General features: G+C 27.8%; 1 protein-coding gene across 1 annotated transcript in view; it reads left to right on the forward strand.

The window, feature by feature from the left end:
* Nucleotides 1-23,901, forward strand: part of LOC136075501 (macrophage colony-stimulating factor 1 receptor 2-like) — a 232,616-nt gene that overhangs the window by 107,677 nt on the left and 101,038 nt on the right. The window contains exons 10-11 of the mRNA XM_065788871.1: nt 11,589-11,652; nt 23,642-23,704. Of these exons, the coding sequence (XP_065644943.1) occupies nt 11,589-11,652; nt 23,642-23,704 (127 nt within the window). The remainder of the gene's footprint in view (nt 1-11,588; nt 11,653-23,641; nt 23,705-23,901) is intronic.

Below are 23,901 nucleotides of genomic sequence, written 5' to 3' on the forward strand. Positions count from 1 at the left end.
AGATATATAAAGAAATATGCTATTGGAGGAAATGGTATATTCGACATAATAAAAAAATTTATTTAAAAGAGCAGCATCATCAAATGTAACAAGAGTGTCATCAGCTATGTTGAAAAAGATGGCTGCTACTGATTTAGAAAAAACTGCAATAAATGCTGCTAAATCAGCAGGAAAAGAACTTTCAACATCGGCGATAGAAGCTGCTACAAATGCTGCAGTTGAAAAAGGAAAACAATTAATTGAAAAAGCATCTTCAAAAATAGCTTCACAACCTGTTATTAGTGAAAACAGTAAAGAAATTCTTTCAAGTTTGATAGCATCTGGGTCTAATGATCTAAAAAATAATGAAGATGAAGTAAAAAAAGTGATTTGCAAAGGTCGCTCATGCAAAGTATCAAATAAAAATGCTGTAAGAATAGAAGATCTAGTTAAAATGGGACGCGGATCCAGACTTGCGTAAATTTAGCTTTTGTAAATTTAGCTTTTGTAAATTTTTTATATGTCGTTTTTTAAGAATTGTCAATTAAAAAAAAAAAATTTTATATTGTGTATAAAAAATTAAAATGACGACTTCTGAAGAATTTAATTTTATAGAAATTCCAGAAATAGATAATGGAATTGAAAGATGTGAAGATTGTGAATATGAACCCATTGTTGGCACAAATCTAAATAGTCCTGGAGATATAAAAATTATTGTTCCAGAACAAAATTTGTTTTCACTTCCATCTAAAGCGTATCGCTTATTTGAAGGGCAACTAGTTAAACTAGCTGATGGATCAGCTTATGCTGATACAGATGCAGTAGCTCTTACAAATAATGGTCATATGCAATAATTTTCTAAAATATCATACCAATTATCAAACCAAGATATAGAAACTATTTATTATCCAGGTCAAGCAACTACAATGTTAAGATTGCTTAATTATTCAAATGACTTTCAATCAGCGCAAGGATTAAATCAATTGTGGTATAAAGATACTGCATCAACAGCAGTAGCTACTGATAACACAGGGTTTGCAACAAGGCAACAATACATAATTCAAAAATCAACTACAAACGGAACATTTTCATTTTGCGTACCTTTAAGACACATTTTTGGATTCTGTGATGATTACGACAAAAATATTTATGGACTTAAACATACAATATCTCTTACAAGACAAAGTGATATTAATGCAATTTTTAGGCTTGCTGCTGCAGCTGCAGGAAAAGTTAATCTTACTAAAATATCATTGTTTATTCCAAGTGTGACACCATCACTTGAAGAAGAGAAAAAAATTGATTATGAAATTAAAAGAAAAGTTAAAGCTCCATTAAGTTTTAGAATGCGTAAGTGTGATAATACAACTGTTCAACAAGCTACTTCATTTGGTTGGCAATTAAGTTGTGCTGAAATTCCAAGATATGTTATTGAGGCATTTCAAACAAACAGAGCTACCGGAGACCAAACTGTCAATTCGGCATTATTTAATCATTGTGACTTGAAAAATATTTACATTATTTATAATAATAGTACTTGCCAATATCCTGCCCTTAATTATTTTTGCTCATTTCCAAATCAGCAATTTTCAAGAATTTATAGAAATGCATCAATGTTTAAAGAAAGATTTTATGGAATGAATGAAATTATTGCACACAGCAATATAACTCTTCTGACTTTTAAGATTTATACCCAATCTTTGTTTTTGATGTTAGCAAGCAATAAGAAAAATTAAAATTAGCTACAGTACAACTACAAAATAAAGCATATTTTAATACAACTGTACCAGCAAATACTCAAGCATATGCTCTTGTAATATCTGATAAGATGATGAAGCTTGAATCAGATGGTAATAAATTTGATGTTAAAGCAAAATTTTTTGAAAATTAAATTTTTTGAAAATTATTTAAAGTTTTTTTCTTTATATGATAAAAATGTATTATACAAAGAAAAGTTTAAAAAATTTATTAGAAAAAAATAACATTTCAAAAACATCTGACAATATCGCTACATTGCTAATGATTGCAATAGAAAATGGGTTAGTAGACGAAGAATCTATTATGTCTCAAGTGAAAGAAGTAACTATTAAAAGATCAGTTGGAAGACCTAGAATACATCCAGTAAAAGATGTTGATGAGAAAAGATCAGTTGGAAGACCTAGAATACATCCAGTAAAAGATGTTGATGAGAAAAGATCAGTTGGAAGACCTAGAATACATCCAGTAAAAGATGTTGATAAGAAAAGATCAGTTGGAAGACCTAGAATACATCCATTAAAAGAAGAGAAAAAAGAAATAGATCCAAAATATGAAAGATTAAAAACAATTAAGAAAAAACCAGTCACTATTAAATTAACGAACATAGAAGCAGGAGAAGAAACAATATATAAATCTTTGTATAGCGCAATGCGTGAAACTGGTCATGGATATAGATATCTTGAAATGCGTGATGGTAAGATTGATTATGGTTATAAGATTGAAATATCAAATTCTAAAAAATTAAAAAAAAATTAAAATATATTAAAAAAAAATCTTTATATATAAAAATGGGATATGATGATTTATTTGAAAATCCAAATGCTATTGAAAATTTAAAGGCTAAGTTAGATAAAGTTTATTTTTTAATGCGATTCAAATATAAAAGAAGAAAAATTATAAAAATAAAACTTGTCAAAAATTAAAAAAATAAAACGTTGCATATAGAAATATAGATGCATTTAAATTTCATATGAAACTTTACATATGAAATATTGACAAATAAAAATTTTTTCGAAAAATGATATAAAGAAAATGAAAATTAAAAAAAATTATCTTGCTATATAAAAATACAAAATAAAAAAGTGAAAGTCCCAGATTTAAAACAAATCGCTAAAGAGCGAAAAATTAAAAATTATTCTAGAATGAGAAGAACTCAATTAGAAGAAGCGTTATCGCACACACCAGTTGAGCGCACACTAACGCAATCTACATCAGTGAGTAACACACAGATTGAACAAAGACCATCGCAATCTACAACACGTTGGCTTATGTCATATGTACCTGATACAATTAAAAATACAGTTAATACATCTACAAATTGGCTTATGTGAAAAAAAACAGTGAATACATTGACAGCAAAAAAAGAATCAACTGAAAAAAGTAAATTTAATTCTATTGCAGATTGGATTGTGTCATACGTACCTGATACAATTAAGAATAAAGTCAATCAAAAAATCAACTCATTAAAAAATTTATACAATAAATTGGAAGTTAGAAACAAAATTGAACCTGAAAATAAAGTTGTAGAAATAAATAAAGAAATAAATAAAGACATAAATGCAATAAAATTTAAATTAAATCAATCATCTATTAAAAATGTGACAAAACAATTTACAGCTAAAGGAATATAAGGATATGATGCTATATCTTTCATGAATGCTGCTAAAAACAGTGCAATTAAAATACTAACCGAAAATAGAAAATCAAAGGTTTATATAGTTCTCACTTGTGAAATGGAGCGTACTGATATTAAAACAGGAGAAACTATAATCACATCTGCTCCATTTAGAACGAGTAATCAAGTTGTATTAGAAACAACAGATTTAGACGATTTTTATGAAATATTAAAGCAGAAAATTTTAGAATCCTTATCATTATATCAACAAGCAGAATCAGGTTAGAGATTTGTTTCTGTTGAAAAGATGGATATCAATTTTATTGAGTATAATCCTATTAAAGCTAAATCATATATTCCACTTGATAAAAAATTAGCAACTAATAAAGCAATAATTAATATAAAGAATGAAGATAAATGTTTTAAGTGGTGTATCGCAAGAGCATTGAATCCAACAGATAATAATCCTCAAAGAGTAGATAAAGAGCTTAAAAATCAAGCTGAAAAAATAAACTGGGAAAAAATAGATTTTCTAGTATCATTAAATCAAATCACACAATTTGATAAGAACAATCAAGATATCAGTGTTAATGTATATGGTTATGAAAATTCAGAAGTTCATATTTTGCACGTATCAAAGAATAATGATCGAAAAAATTTAATAGATTTACTATTATACTCAAATGGAGAAACGAATCATTACTGTTTAATAAAAATTTAAGCAGATTACTTTCATCACAAACATCAAATAAAAGTTGCAAAAAACACTATTGTAGAAATTGTTTGTTATGATTTAATTCTGAAGAATCTTTATCTAATCAAAAATCGTAATTTATGATTAGATAATCTTGAACACATAATTCAGTACGTATCGAACTTCCACCACCAAATTCAACAATACAATTTATTAATCACAATAAATCAATGAGAGTTCCATTTGTAGTATATGCTGACTTTGAAAGTTTTATAAAACAAATTGACACTTGTGAACCCAATCCGAATAAATCTTATACTAAGCAATATCAAAAACATATTCCAAGTTCATTCTGTTATTATATTAAATGTTTTGATGAAAGTTTTTATCAAAGCAGTCCAGTCACATTTACTGCAAGTAGTGAAACAGATGATGTTGCACAAATTTTTGTTGATAGTTTACAAGAAGATTTTAAGAAAATTTATGATAGGATTAAATTTCCAAAAAAGATGATATTTACTACAGAAAACAAGCATGATTTTAATGCAATAACAGAATGTCACATTTGTGGAGCTGAACTTGGAAAAGATAAAGTATGTGATCACTGTCACATTACAGGAAAATATAGAGGTGCTGCTCATCAAAATTGTAATTTAAATTATAAAATTCCAAAATTTTTTCCAGTACCATTTCACAACTTATCTGGCTATGATTCTCACTTATTTATAAAGAAATTATCAGGAGGGAAATTGAGTTGCATACCAAACAATGAAGAAAAGTATATTAGCTTTTCTAGAGAAACTAAATTCGATGAGTATATTAAAGACGGTAAGAAATTTGAAGTTAAACGTGAGCTTCGTTTTTTAGATAGTTATAGATTTATGCCTTCTAGTTTAGACGCTTTATCAAAAAATTTAGCAAAAGACGAGTGCAAAAGCATCATAAAATTGTATTCAGGGAAACAATTAGATTTATTACTAAAAAAAGGCGTATATCCATATGATTGGGCAGACTCTGTTGATAAATTTAATGAAACCAAATTACCACCAAAAGAATTATTCTTTTCAAAATTAAACGATGAAGATATAAGTGATGATGAATACTCACATGCACAAACTGTATGGAATGAGTTTCATTGCAAAACATTTAGAGATTAGCATGACTTTACAACGTTTTAGATGTGCTTTTACTAGCTGACGTCTTTGAAAATTTTAGAGATGTTTGTATGAATTGTTATAAATTAGATCCTGCTTGGTATTATACATCACCAGGATTAGCCTGGGATGCAGCATTGAAGAAAACAAAAGTAAAATTAGAACTGCTGAGCGATTACGATATGATCCTAATGATAAAGAAAGGAATAAGAGGTGGAATCAGTATGATATCTAATAGATTAGGAGCTTCTAATAATAAGTACATGGGTGATGAGTATGATAAAAGCAAAGAATCAACATTCATACAATATCTAGACGCTAATAATTTATTTGGATGGGCAATGAGTAAACCACTTCCAACACATGGTTTTAAATGGATGGACGAAAACTGGAAATCAGTCACATGTATACTAGAAGTAGATTTAGATTACCCTGAACATCTACATGATGAACATAATGATTATCTTCTTGCACCTGAAAGATTAAATATGGATAAAGTTGAAAAATTAGTCCCCAACTTGAATAATAAGAAAAAGTATATAGTACATTATGAAAATCTAAAACTATATGAAAGATTAAGATTAAAGATTACTAAAATTCATAGAGGCATAAAGTATGAAGAAAGAGCATGGCTCAATGAATACATTGAGCTAAATACAAACCTTAGAACTAAAGCAACGAATGATTTTGAAAAAGACTTTTTTGAACTCGTGAACAATTCAGTATTTGGAAAAACAATGGAGAACATTGAGAACAGAGTTGATATTAGATTAGTAACAGACAGAAATGAAGCTATTAAACTAGCATCAAAACCAAACTTTGAATGTAGGACAATATTTGATGAAAACTTAATCGCAATACATATGAAAAGAACAAAATTAAAATATGCTAAACCAATTTACTTAGGAATGTGTATATTAGATTTGAGCAAAACTCTTATGTATGAATTTCATTATGATTACATAAAGAAAAAATATGCTGATCGAGCAAAACTATTATTCACAGATACAGAATATTTAGCATACGAAACTAAAACAGAAGACTTTTATTACGATATTCTAAAGAAATTGAAAGCAAATTTGATACAAGTGAGTTTAACCCAAATCACCCAGCAATTAAAAATGTAGGATTTAAAGTTGGTTTTAATAAGAAAGTAATAGGAATGTTTAAAGATAAGGCTGGAGGAGCACAAATTAAAGAATTTGTAGGACTCAGATCAAAGTTGTATTCCTACAAAGTACACGGAAAAGATAACAAAAAATGTAAAGGAGTAAAGAAAAATGTTGTTAAAAAAATATATAACACATGAAGATTACAAAGATTGTTTATTAAATAAAAGAGATCATATTAGGAAAATGAATGTAATAAAATCATATTCACATGAAATTTACACATAAGAGATCAATAAAATAGCATTTAGCGCAGAAGACGATAAAAGAGTTATTTTAGAAGATGGAATTCACACATTAGCATATGGACACTACAAACTAAAAGAAAAAAAGACAATAAGACAATAGGGCAATAGGACAATAAGACAAATAAGACAATAGGACAATTAGGCAAGAAGACAAAGAGGTAGGGGGTATGGGAACCCAAGGGGTAGGGGGTAGGGGAGCCCAAAAATTATTTTTTGAGAAAAAAATAGTTTATAAATAAAAATGGAAAATATTTATAAACTTGTCAATGTTAAAGGAATAATTCTACCTAATGAACCACTAACAAATTTTCAATTGATCAAAGCAGCAAAAGTATTAAAAATAAAACATTTCAGAGGTGTATTTGTAAGAGATCAATTACCGAAAAATGCACAAAGAAAAGAATGTGGAATATTAAATACAAGAGATTCAAGTACGCAAGGATATCACTGGATTTGCTGGTACAAAGTTGGAGATAAAAAACTAAGTTTTGACTCTTATGGACTACCACCTCTTGTTGAAATTGTTGATTATTTAAAAAGTCCTGTTTATTATAACAGTGAAAGAGTTCAATTTGGAAATACCTCATTCTTTGGACACTTGTGTTTATATGTTTTGAAAAAACTAGATGAGGGACATGATTTTCAGAATATTATTAACAATCTATCGTAATTTTTTTCTTTTTTATATATAAAATGCCTGTCGATATATTTGGTACTACTACTTCAGATGTATATTCAGATGGTTTAATAATATCTGAAGCTAATAACTTGTTCATTCGTTGAGATGGACAAAATAATGCAACTAGTAATACTGATATGAATTCTAATAAATTAATAAATGTAGCAGATCCTACTAACTCACAAGATGTTGCTACAAAAAAATATGTCGATAATAAATCGCTTAGTCTTAATGAATTAGGATAATACCAAATTCAAGTTTAACGTGCCTTGGATTAAAATCCAAGACTATTCCACCAAATACAGATGTTAATGCAACTACAGTTTTTACACAATCTTATGGTCCTGGTATACTCAGAAAACTATGATTTGCATTCCAAGGATTAGATCCTAATAATAATGTTCCAGGTAAGGTATTTATTAGAATATATCCAGATCATACACTTTGCATAGGAAGTTATTTTCTTTCTACAGATAGTGTTGGAGATAATGCTATTCCTGAAGCTAGTAATTTATTATTTGCACCAGTTGGTGGACCATTTTATGCAAACTCTTTACAAGGTTGTAATGTATATACAGCTAATGCACTAGGAGGGTACTTTATACTTTATATGCCATTTACTGAAAGTCTAGTAATTCTATTATACAATAAAACTAGTCAAAACTTTACATATTGGATACAACCCCATATTGCAATGACTACATCAATACCTCAATCATTGTCATCTATTAAATTATACTCAGAAACATTTAGATTTGTGGACACAACTTATGGTAAAGAATATATATTAATGGATGCTATATCCCAAACTAATCAAGGTGTTTATCTTAAGTATATTAGAATGCATGTAATTGGAAAATCTGGAAATTCGTGGGAATCTCGAGTACGCATGTATCAAGCATACAATTCTCCAACAAATACTAACTCCGTTATAAGCCCTAGGACACCATATAGCGATAATAATTATACATTATTCCCTGGATTTGATCAGAATAGTGTATGTATATACGCCTCATCTGGTTTAGAAAACTTTTATCTTTCTTCGTGGAACGGTAATAATATTAATTCATTTAATAATGAATCATCTGGGCTATTGTATCAATCAAGTAGTGAAATTGGTCCTACAACTACTATGTCATTTTACAGAAATATTACTGATTCCATGCATAGTGCTGCTGCTGGAAGAAGATTAGTAGTAATATTAAATTCTGGTGATGCACAAGTTGGGCAATCTGGAAGTTTTACTGTAATAGGATATGTTTTCTTTTACGCTTAAGTTAGATTTTACCTTATAATTATTATTTCTTTGTAGAAATAATAATTAAATTAATATCATGTCATTCTGGTTGAAGAGATCTCATTATATACATGTTTTAAAATGGTTGAAATGTATCATACTTTCTAAGCCAAACGTTTTTTTTGAAAATGATTAAAATAATACTATTCTTTCTAAGACACACACTCTTTTTGATAATGCACTTTTTTTTTGGCCCAGAACCCGCTTTTTATACTACTAATATAAATTTAAATTACCAGAGAAAGTAAACATTTTTAATTTTTTATAATTTCAGATGGTGCAAACATATAAAAGAAAAACTTCTTTTGGGGCCTCATTGGAAGTCCTTAAACTTGCTGCTGAGGAAGTCATTTCAAATAAGTTCTGCTGCAGAGATGCAGGAACTTGTTAATTATCTACTAGACGCAGCAAAAAAAATTTTCGGCCTTTTGCCAAAAGAAACAAGAAAGCTAGCATATCAGTATGCTAAGAGTCTACAAAAAATAGTTTCTTGTTCCTGGCATGCCATTCAATCTGCAGGAGTAGACTGGTTTAAAGGGCTGATGAAAAGACATGAAAATGTCTTGTCTACCATAACGCCTGAGGCCACTTCTTTAAGTAGAATGACAAGTTTTAACAGGACAAATGTTGATTTGTTTTACAACAATTTAGAGAGCCTGCACACTTGTTTCCATTCCGAACCACACAACATTTGGAATGTGGATGAGACTGAATTAACCACAATTCAGAAACCATCAAAAATAGGCGTTAAACAAGTGGGAGATGTAACAAGTGCAGAGAAGGGTAAATTAGTAACCTTGTGCTGTGGAGTCAATGCCTTGAGACACGCATGTCCTCCAATGTTCATACTTCCTAGGGTCAGGTATGGTGAACGAATGGTAGATGGAGGTCCCCCCGGCTCATTTGGAGCATGTCATATTTCTGGCTGGATGACAAGGGAGAAATTTTTTCTATTTATGAAACATTTTGCGAAACATTGTAAACCAACTGTTAAACAACCTGTCCTGCTGCTGTTGGAAAGTTATGTTTCTTTCACTAAAGAGACATTATAATGTTCAGTGCGATGCATGGCTAAATAGCCATCCCGGGCGGCTAATGCAGTCTCTTGACGTTGCCGCTATATGCTGTAATGCATTCAAGCTTGCCATGTCACCTGCTAACATACAGTCAGGCTTAGAATCTACAGGGATTTTTACTTTCAATTGTTTTCGAATTGACGCTATCCTGTTTCTGTCCTCCTCTGTTAGTGATAGGCCAGATCCTGCAGTTTCTGGAGGTGTCGATTCTGCTTTGAACGTGGAGGAAATATTGCTACTGTTGGGAGGATGCGGAGGAAATATTGCTACTGCTGAAAACAATGGTCATCTTCAAGTAGACGTCACTATGAACTTAGCTTCATTTGAATTTTAACCGTTGACATCAGCTCTTTCAGATTCGTTAGCAATATGTAAGGAAAGTCCAGTAGAATCAACATTTGCTGGAAGTACATTTTGTGCCAATAGTCAAGCTAAAGCCTCGCCCTATGTGGTACGGCTACTTCTTAAAGCCGGACCACGCAGCCAGAGTAAACGCGTAAGAAAACTGGGCAAAACACGTATTTTGACGGATGCACCAGAAAAACTGGCTTTTCACCTGGCAGGACAAAAGAAAAAGAAAAAGGAAAAACAAAGTCTAAATCGGTTGCAGCCATATCAAAAAATAAAATTGTAAGGACTGCATTTTCGAATTCAAATGAAAACATTGATGATACTTTCTGTCTTGTGTAGATCAAAGGAAACTTGGGTTCAGTGTGTAGACTGTAAATTGTGGGCCCATGACGAATGTACAGATGGTACTCCTGCTTTTATTTGTGAAAAATGTTTAGAATGATTAAAAAAAAAACAAATTTTTTTAATTTGTTTACTTAATCTTTTGTATTTGTTTACTTAATCTTTTATGTTTGTTTACCTGTTTACCTAATCTTTTGTGCTTGATTACTTAATTAGTTTTTTAAAGCTTCATTTTCAAGTCTTATTAAATGTATCAACTTGTGTCATGGTGTGTATCAACTTGCCCCAGCAAAAATTTAATTTTTTGTAATTTAAGGAAATTGAAATGATTTTAAGAAGAAATAGTAACAATTAATAAATGTTTTGTTAAAACCAAACAGTTTGTTCAAAAATCTTTTTCACTATGTCTAAACATTTTAATTTTATTTTTTATTAATTTTTTTTTTTTGTGTGTTCTTCGAGGATTATTTTGGTATTTATTTTGAAAAATTTCACTAAAAAAATTATTTGTTTTGAAAAAAAACCTTCACTCACAATTAAATTTTTTATGTCTTTTCTTTTTCATCTTTTTTCTTTTTTTCTATTAGAAATATAGGGGCGTCTGTATTGTACGTACGCAGTAAAACCACTGATTAAGAACCTATCTTGTAAGCACCTGTTTTTTTGAAATACTCTGCGCCTTTGTGTACGCATGCATTGTTTATTACAAATTTAATTACAAATTTTAAAAATATAAGATATAGATTTAAATTACAAAATAAATCTCATCCTATCGCATCAAAAAAGCTTTTTAAAACGTTAAAAGTTAAAGAAATCTTTCGTTGGAACGACATTTCTCTGTTACATAACGTAAAATTAATTTTTCAAACTCGTGAAAATCAATATTTTTTAAAAAATAAAATAGGTGCCAGAAGAGATAAATAATGAGTAGTCAAACCACTTACGTACTCGCTGTCTTCATAACCTTTAAAACTTAAAGTTCTTAACTTTCTACAACCTTATTAGCATTTCTGTGCAAATGGAAAATTTTCTTTAGTATTACATCTTCAAATAATGAATATTATTTGTTCCATCTTTCTTTATATTCTCGGAAAGAGATCATAAGAGAGATATATTTCAAACTATTATCAATAATAGTTTTTATTGATTTTAATTGAATTAAAAATTTTAGTTTATACAAGAAATAAAATTATTAAAAATATACTTTTTTAAATTTTAATATATAGGTAACACCACAAATTGGTAAATGCAGTGTTGGTACAATAACTAATGTTTTCATCCCATACCCAGGTTTGAATATTTTATAAATCATTCAGCGCATTTTGTGGACTACAAATACGTATTTAAAATTATAGTATTTGTTATGATTAAATAATGCATACTAGATAAATAACTAAAAAAATTAAAACAATATAAATTTCTGGTATATTTCATTTGTTATATGTTTCTAGTATTTTGATCCTTTTAAGTGCTTATAATAGATAGTTTTTGGTTTTTGTGTGTAGATTTTTATACTTTCATTCTGTTAGGTTTCATATTGTTTTTAATCTTTCTGGTCTGATCAGGATTAGAATGAATATGATTAATATAATTTTTGACTCAAATTCTACAAAAATTATATATGAATTTAGTATCTCTCAAGCCTCTTGAGGTACTTAGTTTAATAAATGCTTGAGATGGACTCTAAAAAAATCTTATTTAATCCATAAAAGGTGAAAGTTTTAAAACTGTTTTTTTATAAAATCAAGTTTGAATCCTTTGACTCTTCTTTTATGTTCTTTCACTTCTTTCCATTTTTTTTCTTTGTTCCATTTCTTCTTCTTTTCAAGACACTTTTTATATTATACTCCTGATCATATTGTCCTATTCCTTTTTCTTGAACTGCAGTATTGTTTTTATTGGCGACTTTAATGCTTATTACACTAAATCACTTGGCGATTAACTCTTCCAGCATAAAAACGTAAAGTTTGTTTTTATGCTGGAACATAACTTTATTTTTTATCTTTGACTCTAGCCTGTGCTTATTTACTCTTGGAACTTTTTTAGAAAATTTATGCTGTGCTATGATATCACCAAAAATATATTTTAAAAATTTTTTTTAGACTAAGAATCGTATTAAATTTGCAACAGACTTAATGCTGACTGGTATTTTTTTAATGATTCTCATCACAATGTTCTTAACACAATTTGGTCTGCATTTTGTTTCTCAAATGATAATCTAAGTTGTTTTATTTCTTTTTAGACTTAGGCAGACACAACGACGATTTGATAATATAGATTATTTTATTTTCTGATTTAGGCAAACGCAAAAGCTTTAATTTTTTTCTGTTCATTTTTACTTAAGCATCACTTTACCTAGTTTTCTTCTTTTTATACAGCATCGATTTCTAATTGTATTCATTAAAAAAATTTTACCAGAGCAACTCTTGAGAAAAACAGTGTCTTTATCAATGCATTAAGCTCTACTAATATTCTTAATTCTCAAATAACTAAATCTTTTATTTAATTTAATAAGTTATATTCTAAAGATGTGATTAAGAAATCTATAACTTAAATAGTAAAGAGTGAAGTATAGAGTAAAGTATGGTATACGTATACCGAACTTCACGTATATGCGTTTTCCAATAATATGTGGAATTACAAAATAAAAAATAAATTTTGAAAAGTTAAAAAAGCGTCTTCCAAATAGAGTTCATTATTAAAGGCTGCTAATAATAAATACATTAACGATAAATATTAAAAAACTATATTCGCTTTTTTGCTTTTTAGATACCATTTGCAATATTTATTATATATACATCCATATTTATTATATATACATACATACGTATATTTATATATATATACATATATATATAAATATATATATATATATATATCTATATATATACATATATATATATATATATATATATATATATATATATATGTATATATATATATATATATATATATATATATATATATATTTATATACATACATATATATATATATATATATATATATATATATATATATATATATATATATATATATATATATATATCAGTTTTATATATGAATCTCCTACTTTTATATTGATTTATTAATGATTATAACGGTGACCGATTTAATTTGAAAAGTATATAAATATGGTCAAAAATTCTTCGTTTTAAAAGTTGATTTAAAAAATGAATATTATATAAAACTTTTTTTACATATTATTTTAGGAAACAAAGTCTTTAGGAAACTTTTATCTATTAAACAAAAACTCCATATAGTAACATTTTTGCTATTAAAAACAAATCAAACTTTCTAAATGTTGACCGAAATTAGACTAATTTAACCTATGATTGTATAATCAAAAAAATATTTTCTACTTTCTTACAAGCACAAAAGTTCTTTATTAGAAAATCTTTAGCTGAGTATAAAAACTACAAATATTTAAAAATCTTTATTAGTTAACTTCTTAAAAAAGTTTAAAAAGATTGTAATTCAGATTTATATATCAAAAAACTACTATTAACATAGATATAATACAACTTAAATATGATGGGTAACAAGTAAAAATAATAACATAATATTTATATTTTATTTATAAGCTCATTATGTTAAGTCTCTGTTTTTGCAGTGGAGCTTCATAAGAAATTTTTTTCATTAGAAAAACTAAATTCAAATTTAAAATTAGAAAGTTTTAAAATTGGAAATAACTGGAAGGAAGGCTTGTTTTTGTTGCATTCGTAAACAAAATTTAAGTGAGTCAATACATGTTCTGCATATCTGGATGTGTAAATTAATTTTAAATCTTAGGTTCTTAGTTTTTCCAATGTGTTTTGATTTTTCGTCAAATCCATTACAATTGAAGAAAGTGAATAACGCTTTTACCAGTAAACTGACATTGAATTTTTAATGATTGATACTTTCCCAATGAATTAGTAAAATTGTTAACAAATTAAAGTTACATTGTACATAGCTTGCAACAATTTGATGCGCATTATAAAAAAGTGCATTTTCTCTTTAGGAGCAGTAAGTATCTCAGGTTCTCTATAAAACCTAATGTATTTACTGCTCTTAAAACAATTTTTGGTCCTGTGTGTAATTAAACAATTACTTTATTTAATGTCAAAAACATATAACTTCATTACCCCGTATTAATTTTTATTAAGTTTTATTTAATGAAGAGAAAATAGTATTTGCGCCATGTGTATTTACAAAAGGTATTACTTTGTTCTCTTTTCTTTTTCGAGCTGCTGGCTCCTGCAGTTATTTTTAAAAATTCCGCTGTTATTAGTTTTTAATTGATAATTACATTGAAATAAAATAAGTTTGAAATGTTGAATGTAATTTAAATTATTGCAGGGTTAAAAACAAAACAAATAACTCCATAAAGTTAAAAGTAAGATCTCCTTTGTATGTTTACATCGATGGCATTTATAGCTCAGATAATCATTGAAGTTTGTATGTTTATATTTAACATCTGTTTCAAATATGAGCAGCCGTAGTGCAGTGGTAAGGGCGCTTTCCTCAGAAGCTAGAGATCTATGGTTCAACAACCTTAGGGTTATCGTTGGGTTATCGCATTGTTCATAATGTTTGGTAATTTAAAAAAAACGAATTTTTGAAGGGCAAATAACTCTATGAATTATTATTTTTTTACCACCACAGAAAATCACTTTTAAATTTATAACAAGTATTATAAACGATGCGACGGTATAGCTATGGGGTTTTCTAATGCTATATTAGCTATATCAGCTCTCTATTAATAGCTACCTATATTAGCTAATCTATTTATGAATCATGTGGAGAAATTAAGTTTATTAAACTGCACAAGTAACAAACCCTTGTTTTATTGCAGGTACGTTGATGATACTTTTCTTTTATTTGAAAGCAAAACCGATTCTTTTAAAATTTTTAATTATATGAATCATCAACGCAAAAATTTTTAATTAACCATGGAAAAAGAAGTAAATCACAATTAGCTTTCTTAGTTATTCTTATTGACAAAGAATACAATTTTAATGACCAGCATATTTAGAAAAAAGACTTTCTCAGGTCTATTAACAAAACTACTTAAGTTTTACCAGTATTTCGCACAAAATTGGCATGATAAAAACTTTAATAAATTTAAATAATAAATGGTCTCATATACACTCTAATTCAGTCAAACCTAAACATATTCTCAAAAAAAACCTTTACCCGACGAAACTAATTCATTGCGTTTTAAAAGTCTTATTAAACAGACTATGTTAAAAACAAATTAAATAAATTATTGATTCCTCGAATATAAATTACATATTGGTTTAATGTCAAAAAAAATTTCAAACAAAATAAATGACTTATGCAAAAAACATTTTAAAACTTTCCATTGACATGCTCATCTTTTAGGTTTAATACACATTTTTTAACAAAAGATAAAACTCTGCTCAATTGTCATATATAACCTTGTTTGTAAAAGCTGTTGTGCTTGTCAAACCACTCGACATTTGAGTAAAAGAATTGAGGAACATTTAGAGTTACAAAAAACTTATATAAATCAACATATTTGTTAAAAAATAGTTGCTTTAATGTAGCCATTAAAGATTCTTTTTCAGAACTTCCAAACTTCGGATCAATTAAAAATCAAAGAAGCATTAAACATTATGTGGGATAAACCTGATCTTAAAAAACAGGTTTTTAATTATACAATTACATTTTATAATAGCAATTGTTATAAATAAAAAACCAAACAAAAGGAAACATTTCCATCACGTGGAAATTTTAACGATTATACAAAATGATAACTGTCTCATCTATCCAATTTAATTAAAAAAACTTAATTATGTAAAGTATTGTGGTTAATATAATTAACTATTTTATTAAAAAAAATATTCTATATATTCAATCACCCTTGTGTAAAAAAGTTGGAGACAAAAAACGGTTTGATTTTTGTCTAAAAAGAGAAGTTTAAATCTTTTAGAGATTAGCGAAATCTAAATGTAGGGAGTAATGGTTGCCAACAATCGAAATATATATATACTGGATTTTGCATCAATTTAAAACAAACATGACATCTATTTAAAACAACCTTGGCATTCATATAAAACAATCCTAACATTCATTTAAAACATTGTGACAATCAAAACAATCGTGATGTTCAATTAAAACATTTAACGCATGCGCAATCTCAACGTTCTATATTGATCAAAAAAAAAGGTTTTATTTATTTGTCTAATATAATATAAACTTATTTTTATTAATATTAAGTTAACTTATTTTAACTTAATAGAATTTATTTTAACTTTACGGTATGTGTGTACGCCTTACTTCAAAAATACACTAAGAGGCTTGATGTTGAGGAATGTGTATTCTATAAAAAAGAATAGAGAAATGGTGTCACAGCAAATAAACGAGTAACGAGATATGAAAAAAAAAGAAACAAACTTGCCCAAGTGGAAAATCGAACCACGGCCGAGTATAAAGACAACGCGCTATCCGAAGCAGGTAAACACGCAGTTACCCAACAAACTTGCCATGCTTGGCCCATGCATAGCCCACCATCGGCGTCATTACTGGCCCACCATCGGCCATTAAGCATGGTTCAATCCAAGTTTTGCTCACCGTTCAAGGCATAGTCCATGCGTTGGCTTTTTTATGCAACTTTTGGTTTGTTTTGTTTGTTTTTAACATTTATTTCTATTTTTATAAATAACCAATACTTAAATAAACGCGAGATTTAAACTTGGAGACTTTTGGGAGACAAATGCAAGATTTTAACTTAATGTTTTAAAGTAAAACAAGTCAGGAAGAAAAAGGGGAAGGAGGGTGATGTTTGCCAACCTAAGAAAGTTGCATGGGTGATATAAAATGAATGTGGGAAATTTTTAACTATAAATACACAGTTATTTTAGCAATACGTTTTATATTACCAAATATTTTTATTTCAATAAAATTGCCTTGCAATACAATACTTATAAAAGTTTAAGGTTAGCAAACGGTTAAACTTCTACCATCATTTCAATTCAATGAAATGATGGTAGAAGTTTTTCTTGCATGAACTAACGTTTGGTACTTCTCGATATATATATATTTCTGCCTGTCAAGCTGATAGATTTAGTAATTACTACCAAGTCACCCAAAAATTGGCAAAAGTGAAGAAAGTGTAAAATAAGTATAAAATTGTAACCAAAATAGCTAAAGGTAAAGTAATAATAAAAAAACTATAATAAGAAATGAGATTAAATAAGAAATTAATAGATTAATTAATTTAATTATTCCATTCTGCCTTTTTTTTTTTTTCTTTAAGATGTTAAAGAAAATGATTGAGAAAATTTTGTACAATAGATAAGTTCCCTATTCAAGTATTTGTTAAAAATGGCTACAAACAGCCGAAGCTCATCAGAATCATAAAAAAAGTAAAATGAAAGAACAAAAAATCACTAGTGACTACTAAAATCATTGAAAATACTACCAGTACGTGTCCAACGATTTAATTACTTTGGGTACCAATATTGTCTCCGAAATAACCTAAGCTGATTAGGGTAAGGCAGGATATTAAACGGTCTTCAAATCAAACTTGAACCAAGAGCAATGTTAACATCAAGAAATAAATCCAAAATACGAATGAACAGCCACCCAAGAGTCTAGCTTGTTAAGTGTCATTGTAGCAAAAATTACCTAGGTGAAACATAAATGCAAATAAAAACACGCATGCAACAACACAAAAATAGTACAGTAAGAAATAAAATAGTACAATCTGCATTAGGCACACACATGAGACATTCGCGCAACAAATTAACTGGGACAGTTGCAGCTTGCAACTCTAACGGTCGATGCTCAAAAGTTTGATAGGAAAGTTCTCTATGCACTTATAATACAGTACTACCAATGTGCCCCTCAACAAAATGGTATCATTTAAGATGAGTGAAAGTATTTGTCAACAAAATTTTGGACGCCATTTTTGGCGCACTCACGTTAGAAAAAGATGAAATCATCCCATTGACATAAATACAACTGCCGTTTAAAAAATTACATTTAAACAAAAATAAACAATAAACTTTTAAGCTAAAGACGCTAGTCACAACAATCCAGCCAAAATGTCTTTTAAAAAATAAATTCAGTAACGAGAGAAATTTCTATTTATTAATGTTTATAAAATAATAATAGTAGTAACAATAACAATAATAACAATAACAATAATAATAGTATATATACATATATATATATATATATATATATATATATATATATATATATATATATATATATATATATATATATATACATATATATATATATATATATATATATATATACATATATACATATATGTATATATATATATATATATATATATATATATATGTATATATATACACATATATATATATATATATATATATATATATATATATATATATATATATATATATATATATATATATATATGTATATATATGTATATATATATAAAAGTATATATATATATATATATATGTGTGTGTGTGTGTGTGTGTGTGTGTGTGTGTGTGTGTGTGTGTGTGTGTGTGTGTGTGTGTGTGTGTGTGTGTGTATACAAAATAGATAATGTATTATTATGCTATAATAATAATAATAGTACAAATACTCTTGTGCGTTTAAGAGTGCTCAATATTATTAAATAATAGAGCAATTTTTATTTATTTATTTAAAATGAATAAAAACAACTTTTGACGAATCTCTGAGTTTCATGTCCTTCGGCAATCATCAGCCATTGTGTATTTCGTCACTTAAAAACCGTTAAAAAACTACAAATTAAAATTACGGTTCTGACGTTACAAAAACAAAACAAAACAAAAAAAAAATGACGTCAAAGGTATTTAGTCCCCGGTGTCAAATAAGGATAGTAAAAATTTCTTTGAATACCGGCACTTTGATATTATTTCATATCTTTTATTAAGAAAGTTTTCTCCTTTATATGATAATATATCAAATTTCTCGCGGAGACAAAGATAACAAAGTTTTGATGCTTGGTTGTAGGGCTTGCATCGTGCTATTATTTTCCATGTAACAGCAGGTTTTATATGTTTCGATTTTAGCTTCCATATTTCTTTGGAAAATTCAGTGTCATTTTTATATTTGGATGCATTAAAATACTTAAGATGGTTGGCATATCTTATTTTAAAAGTGGTTTCACTTATACCGAAATAAACTTTGTTTTTGAGTTGAGGATCTGCAGAACTTACAGTGGCTTGGTATACGATATTGCAAGAAAGACATTGATTATTTAACGGACAAATTTTTTTATCTACGCAATCACATTTTTTTGAGGTTTCATTTTTATCGCTTTGTAAAATTTTGTTGTTATGTGCATTTATTAGAGACTTGACAATAGGCATGCAACTATAGCTAACCTTAATATAGCTTCGATTAAAAATTTTATGAAGTCTGTGTCCTACTGGAAAGTGTTGGTCAATTAAAGCTATGAAGCGATTTCCAATTTTAGTTTCAACATTTTTTCTAAACGGGGGGTTGTACCATATAATCTTACGTTTACGATGTCTTTTTTGGTTATTGTTTATTTGTGGTTGGTAGGTGAGTTTTGAATTGTATCCTCATTTACGTAAAGCCTCTTCATACGGAAGAATGGAATTATTGAACACAGTTTCATTTAGTGCCATAGTCGATAATCTTAACTCAATATTGCAAGGGATTTCTTTTATTATATTAGGTGGATGGTTTGAATCAGAATGAACATAAGTAAGTTGGTTATTAGGTTTACAATATGGTTGGTAAGAACTGTCAATCAGGTTTAATGTTACATCAGGTAATTGACAACTTTAATATTACATTGGATGGAGATAAGTAGGTTGTTACTTTAAAAATATGCGTAAAATGCTTTTTAATTTTTTCCATTTGTTTGTCCTTCTGTTTTCAAAAATAGCAAGTCCGTCGTCACGATACAAGCCAAAATTATTTTTGTCGTAATGTTGAGAGAGTTGAAACAATATAAAAATACCGACTAATTCGCAAACTTTAGCTCCATCAAATGCTCCCATTGTGACATCAATAATCCGCCTCTTTTCTTTATCCAAGCTTCATCGTTTTTAAAAATTAAAGATTTTCTTGCATGATATATTAACTTTTTATCGTCATCATTTATAACAACATGTTGTTGGGCGAAACTGATTGCATTGGTAAGAGTGTTTTCACTAATAGACGGGTAAAAATCATTTATATCAAAAATTAGAAATTTGCAAATGTGTTTATTTTTGATTTTTTTAAATCAATCTATAACAAATTGGGTGCTTTGCCATTGATTCAACTGTTTGCAAAGGTTTTTAAATCACAGATTTAAAAACTTGTTTAAAAGATTTCTTAAAGAGTTTTTTTTTCTCTACAATTATATATATATATATATATGTATATATATATATATATATATATATACAAGAAAGTACCTTTTGCTGTTTATTTGGTATGCTTGCATCGTCTGCGTAGATTATGTTTTACTTTGTAGCTTTATTTTGTTTCTTTTTTTATCCATTGCTCAAACTTTATCCATTGTCTCGGTCTCAGTTGAAGCTTTTTCTTGAATTTTTCATATTGCTTCTTTCAGATTTTTAGATTTGTTTTTAAGAATCATTTATTTGCTGCAGAAATGTTTTAAATGCATATTCTAAACCAACTTTAAATATATTGTGTGTTTTGTTATAATATTCAACTTAATTAATTTACATTCGTCTTGGTGAAATTTTTCAATATTGGTTGTGGTGCTAGTTTTTGTACTGGATCTTTAAATGTTTTTTTTATTTTCAACTTTAATAGATCAATATTGACAAAATAACTCTGCATATTCAAACGCACTGCGTGTGCTCTGGTAAAGCACTCGCTATTTTCATATTTTTAAACTTGAATAGTCAGCTTTATCAACCTTTTTGCAATTTGATGATTCATAATAAGATTTAAATATGTTTTTTATGGTAAGTTTAACGTGACAATATATTCCAACGTCCAGTGGATACACAGCATGACTAGAATAAGCAGACAAATCAATGTTTTTTCTTTTTATATTTCACAGATAGACCAGCGTTGTTTTCTTTAATATTTCAATAATTTTAAATGACATATAAGTGCTGTGATTATATAATACAAGAATGTGTTCTCCGCTGATCGTTTTAACTGCTGGTATGAAAATCTGTTCCAACCACTTAATAAATTGCGATTTTTACATCAATTCTGAATCTGATAATGTATACAAAGAGCCAGTTGGATCATTTTTTACCATTATTGGTGCAAAATGATATAACCGGTATCTTTTTGATTTATAAACGACAAAATGAGGTAAGTAGAAGCCTGATGAATTGATGCGACTGTTTTGGTAAAATTATTTTTTTTATTGTTTCCTGTAAGTTTAAGAGCACGCTTTGTACTTTTTCATCATTAAATTAAAATTTTTCCTTCGTTAACACTAAAACCACTTAATTTTTGTCTATCAATGCCAATTTTGGTACATTAAACTTAAATGCACACTTTCTTAATAATATTCCTTAGTCTTGATGATGCTTTAAACTTCAACATCTTCTTCGCTGTAGTTGATGTTTGGGATTTTGTTGATAGCGGTGGTTTTTGTAATTTTTATATCAGTTTGCAGGAAAGAAGATTAGTATGAGCAAATAAAAGGAGAGAAATAGCGTTCTTTTGATAGAAATAAATAAGGAGTTTTACAAGGAAGAAGTGTCTTAGATTTTTATATTGTTAATTATTGACAGAAGTAATTACGGAAGTAAACACTTAATCGTTACGTCATAACGCAAAAAGTTGATTATAATTTTTTAATTCTTGACTGACGTAGTAGAATATTACCTTTTTTGGTTTTGAGCATATAACTTTCTTATTTTACAACATAATAAAATAAAACTAATATAATTAGGTTCAGAATAAAAAACTCTATTGAGGTGTTTTTTAAAAAAATTTAAAAATAGTTTATTATTTTAAATTTAGGAAGTTCTAAATTTTTTTTTTCAAATTGATGCATACTAAACTCTTTTACCTTAGCAAAAATGTAATCAAACAAAAATATTTTTGACAAATTCTGATTTTAGGAGTCCTACCCTATATTATTCTGCTTTTACTTGATGATATCTCTTAAAACTTTTTGTTTAAATAATTGTTAAGTCAAAGTGATCGACTTTATATAGTGACCAAAAATGCACCTTTTTTTTCTAACCTGACCCAGTGGGTACACGTCGTCCGGAGGTTATCTATGAGACGTCTCCTGGACGTCCGATGGACGTCTCCCGGACAACGCATGCCCATTGTGGAGTAACTTTTATTTATTTATAGATTGCTAAACAATGTGACAAGGGTTATTGCTATTGACAAATTAAAGCTTTTTTTTAAGTTCTGGTATGCAGATTATTTGCAGGTCTTATCTTTTTGGAAGTCATTGTTAGCATATTTAAAAGCACAATAGAAAATTATCATTAACTAAACTTTCTGTATCAAGAATATCATTGAATATACGTTTAACATATATTCAATTGTTGTTATTTATATTATTTTTTGATTCGGTTGTTTATTTTCAGTGAAGTCAGTTTGTCAAGAACATCAGTAATATTTTAAAAGTGTTTTATTTCTGTGATATATTTGCATATTAGTAAAGATAAAAATGATAACATTTTTGATTTGATTTTTTTTTGAAATGGAAAAATAAATTTTTTTGCAAACAATATTGATAATCCATCAGATAATTTGTTAAACCATTCCTGTTGCTGAGTTAAAATATGTTTGACATAACCTGAGAGTCAAGAGATATCAACATTAAATATCAGATGTTATCATTAGATATCAATTTTTTGCAATAATATATGGCAAATTTAATGTAAAAACAAAATGAGATTAAAGTTTTAGTATGATAATAGCATGGTGATAAGAGTGGCAAATGAGTACAGAAAAAAAGTTTGAATATTTAGATCTTAAAAAATAACACATATAGAATAATTGTGGAAAACTGTTGGGCAAAAAAAAAGCAATATAAAGGCCTGTAAAAAATATATTTTTTTTGTATAATATATTATTATATTATTGCACTTTATTATTGCAACTGTAATTTATATTTTCAGTCATTTTATTACGTTTTTTCTAACTATAGAAATCAATCAACAATTTTTTTTTACTTATTTGTAAAATTGAAAATAAACTTTAGAATAAGAACTCAAATACCTTATTTGAAATTGTGTTTTGCAAAAAGGCATTCTAACAATTATTTTAAAACTAATTTTTTGTTTTTGTTATCTTTTAAACGCAATATTTTTGTATGTAATTTAAATGTTTTGTTTTTAGGATGTGCAAATATTCCTAGTTATGATTCAGAGTATTGTACAAATCCTAGCAGCACTACTCCAGGTTGAACATTTTATTAAAATTAGAAAGATCTAGTAGAAGTAGTAGTAGTAGTAGTAGTAGTAGTAGTAGTAGTAGTAGTAGTAGTAGTAGTAGTACTAGTAGTAGTAGTAGTAGTAGGTGTAGTAGTAGTAGTAATTGTAGTAATAGTAATAGTAATAGTAGTAGTAGTAGTAGTAGTAGTAGTAGTAGTAGTAGTA

This window comes from Hydra vulgaris, chromosome 01 (assembly GCF_038396675.1).
Source record: "Hydra vulgaris chromosome 01, alternate assembly HydraT2T_AEP".
Lineage (NCBI taxonomy): Eukaryota > Metazoa > Cnidaria > Hydrozoa > Anthoathecata > Hydridae > Hydra > Hydra vulgaris.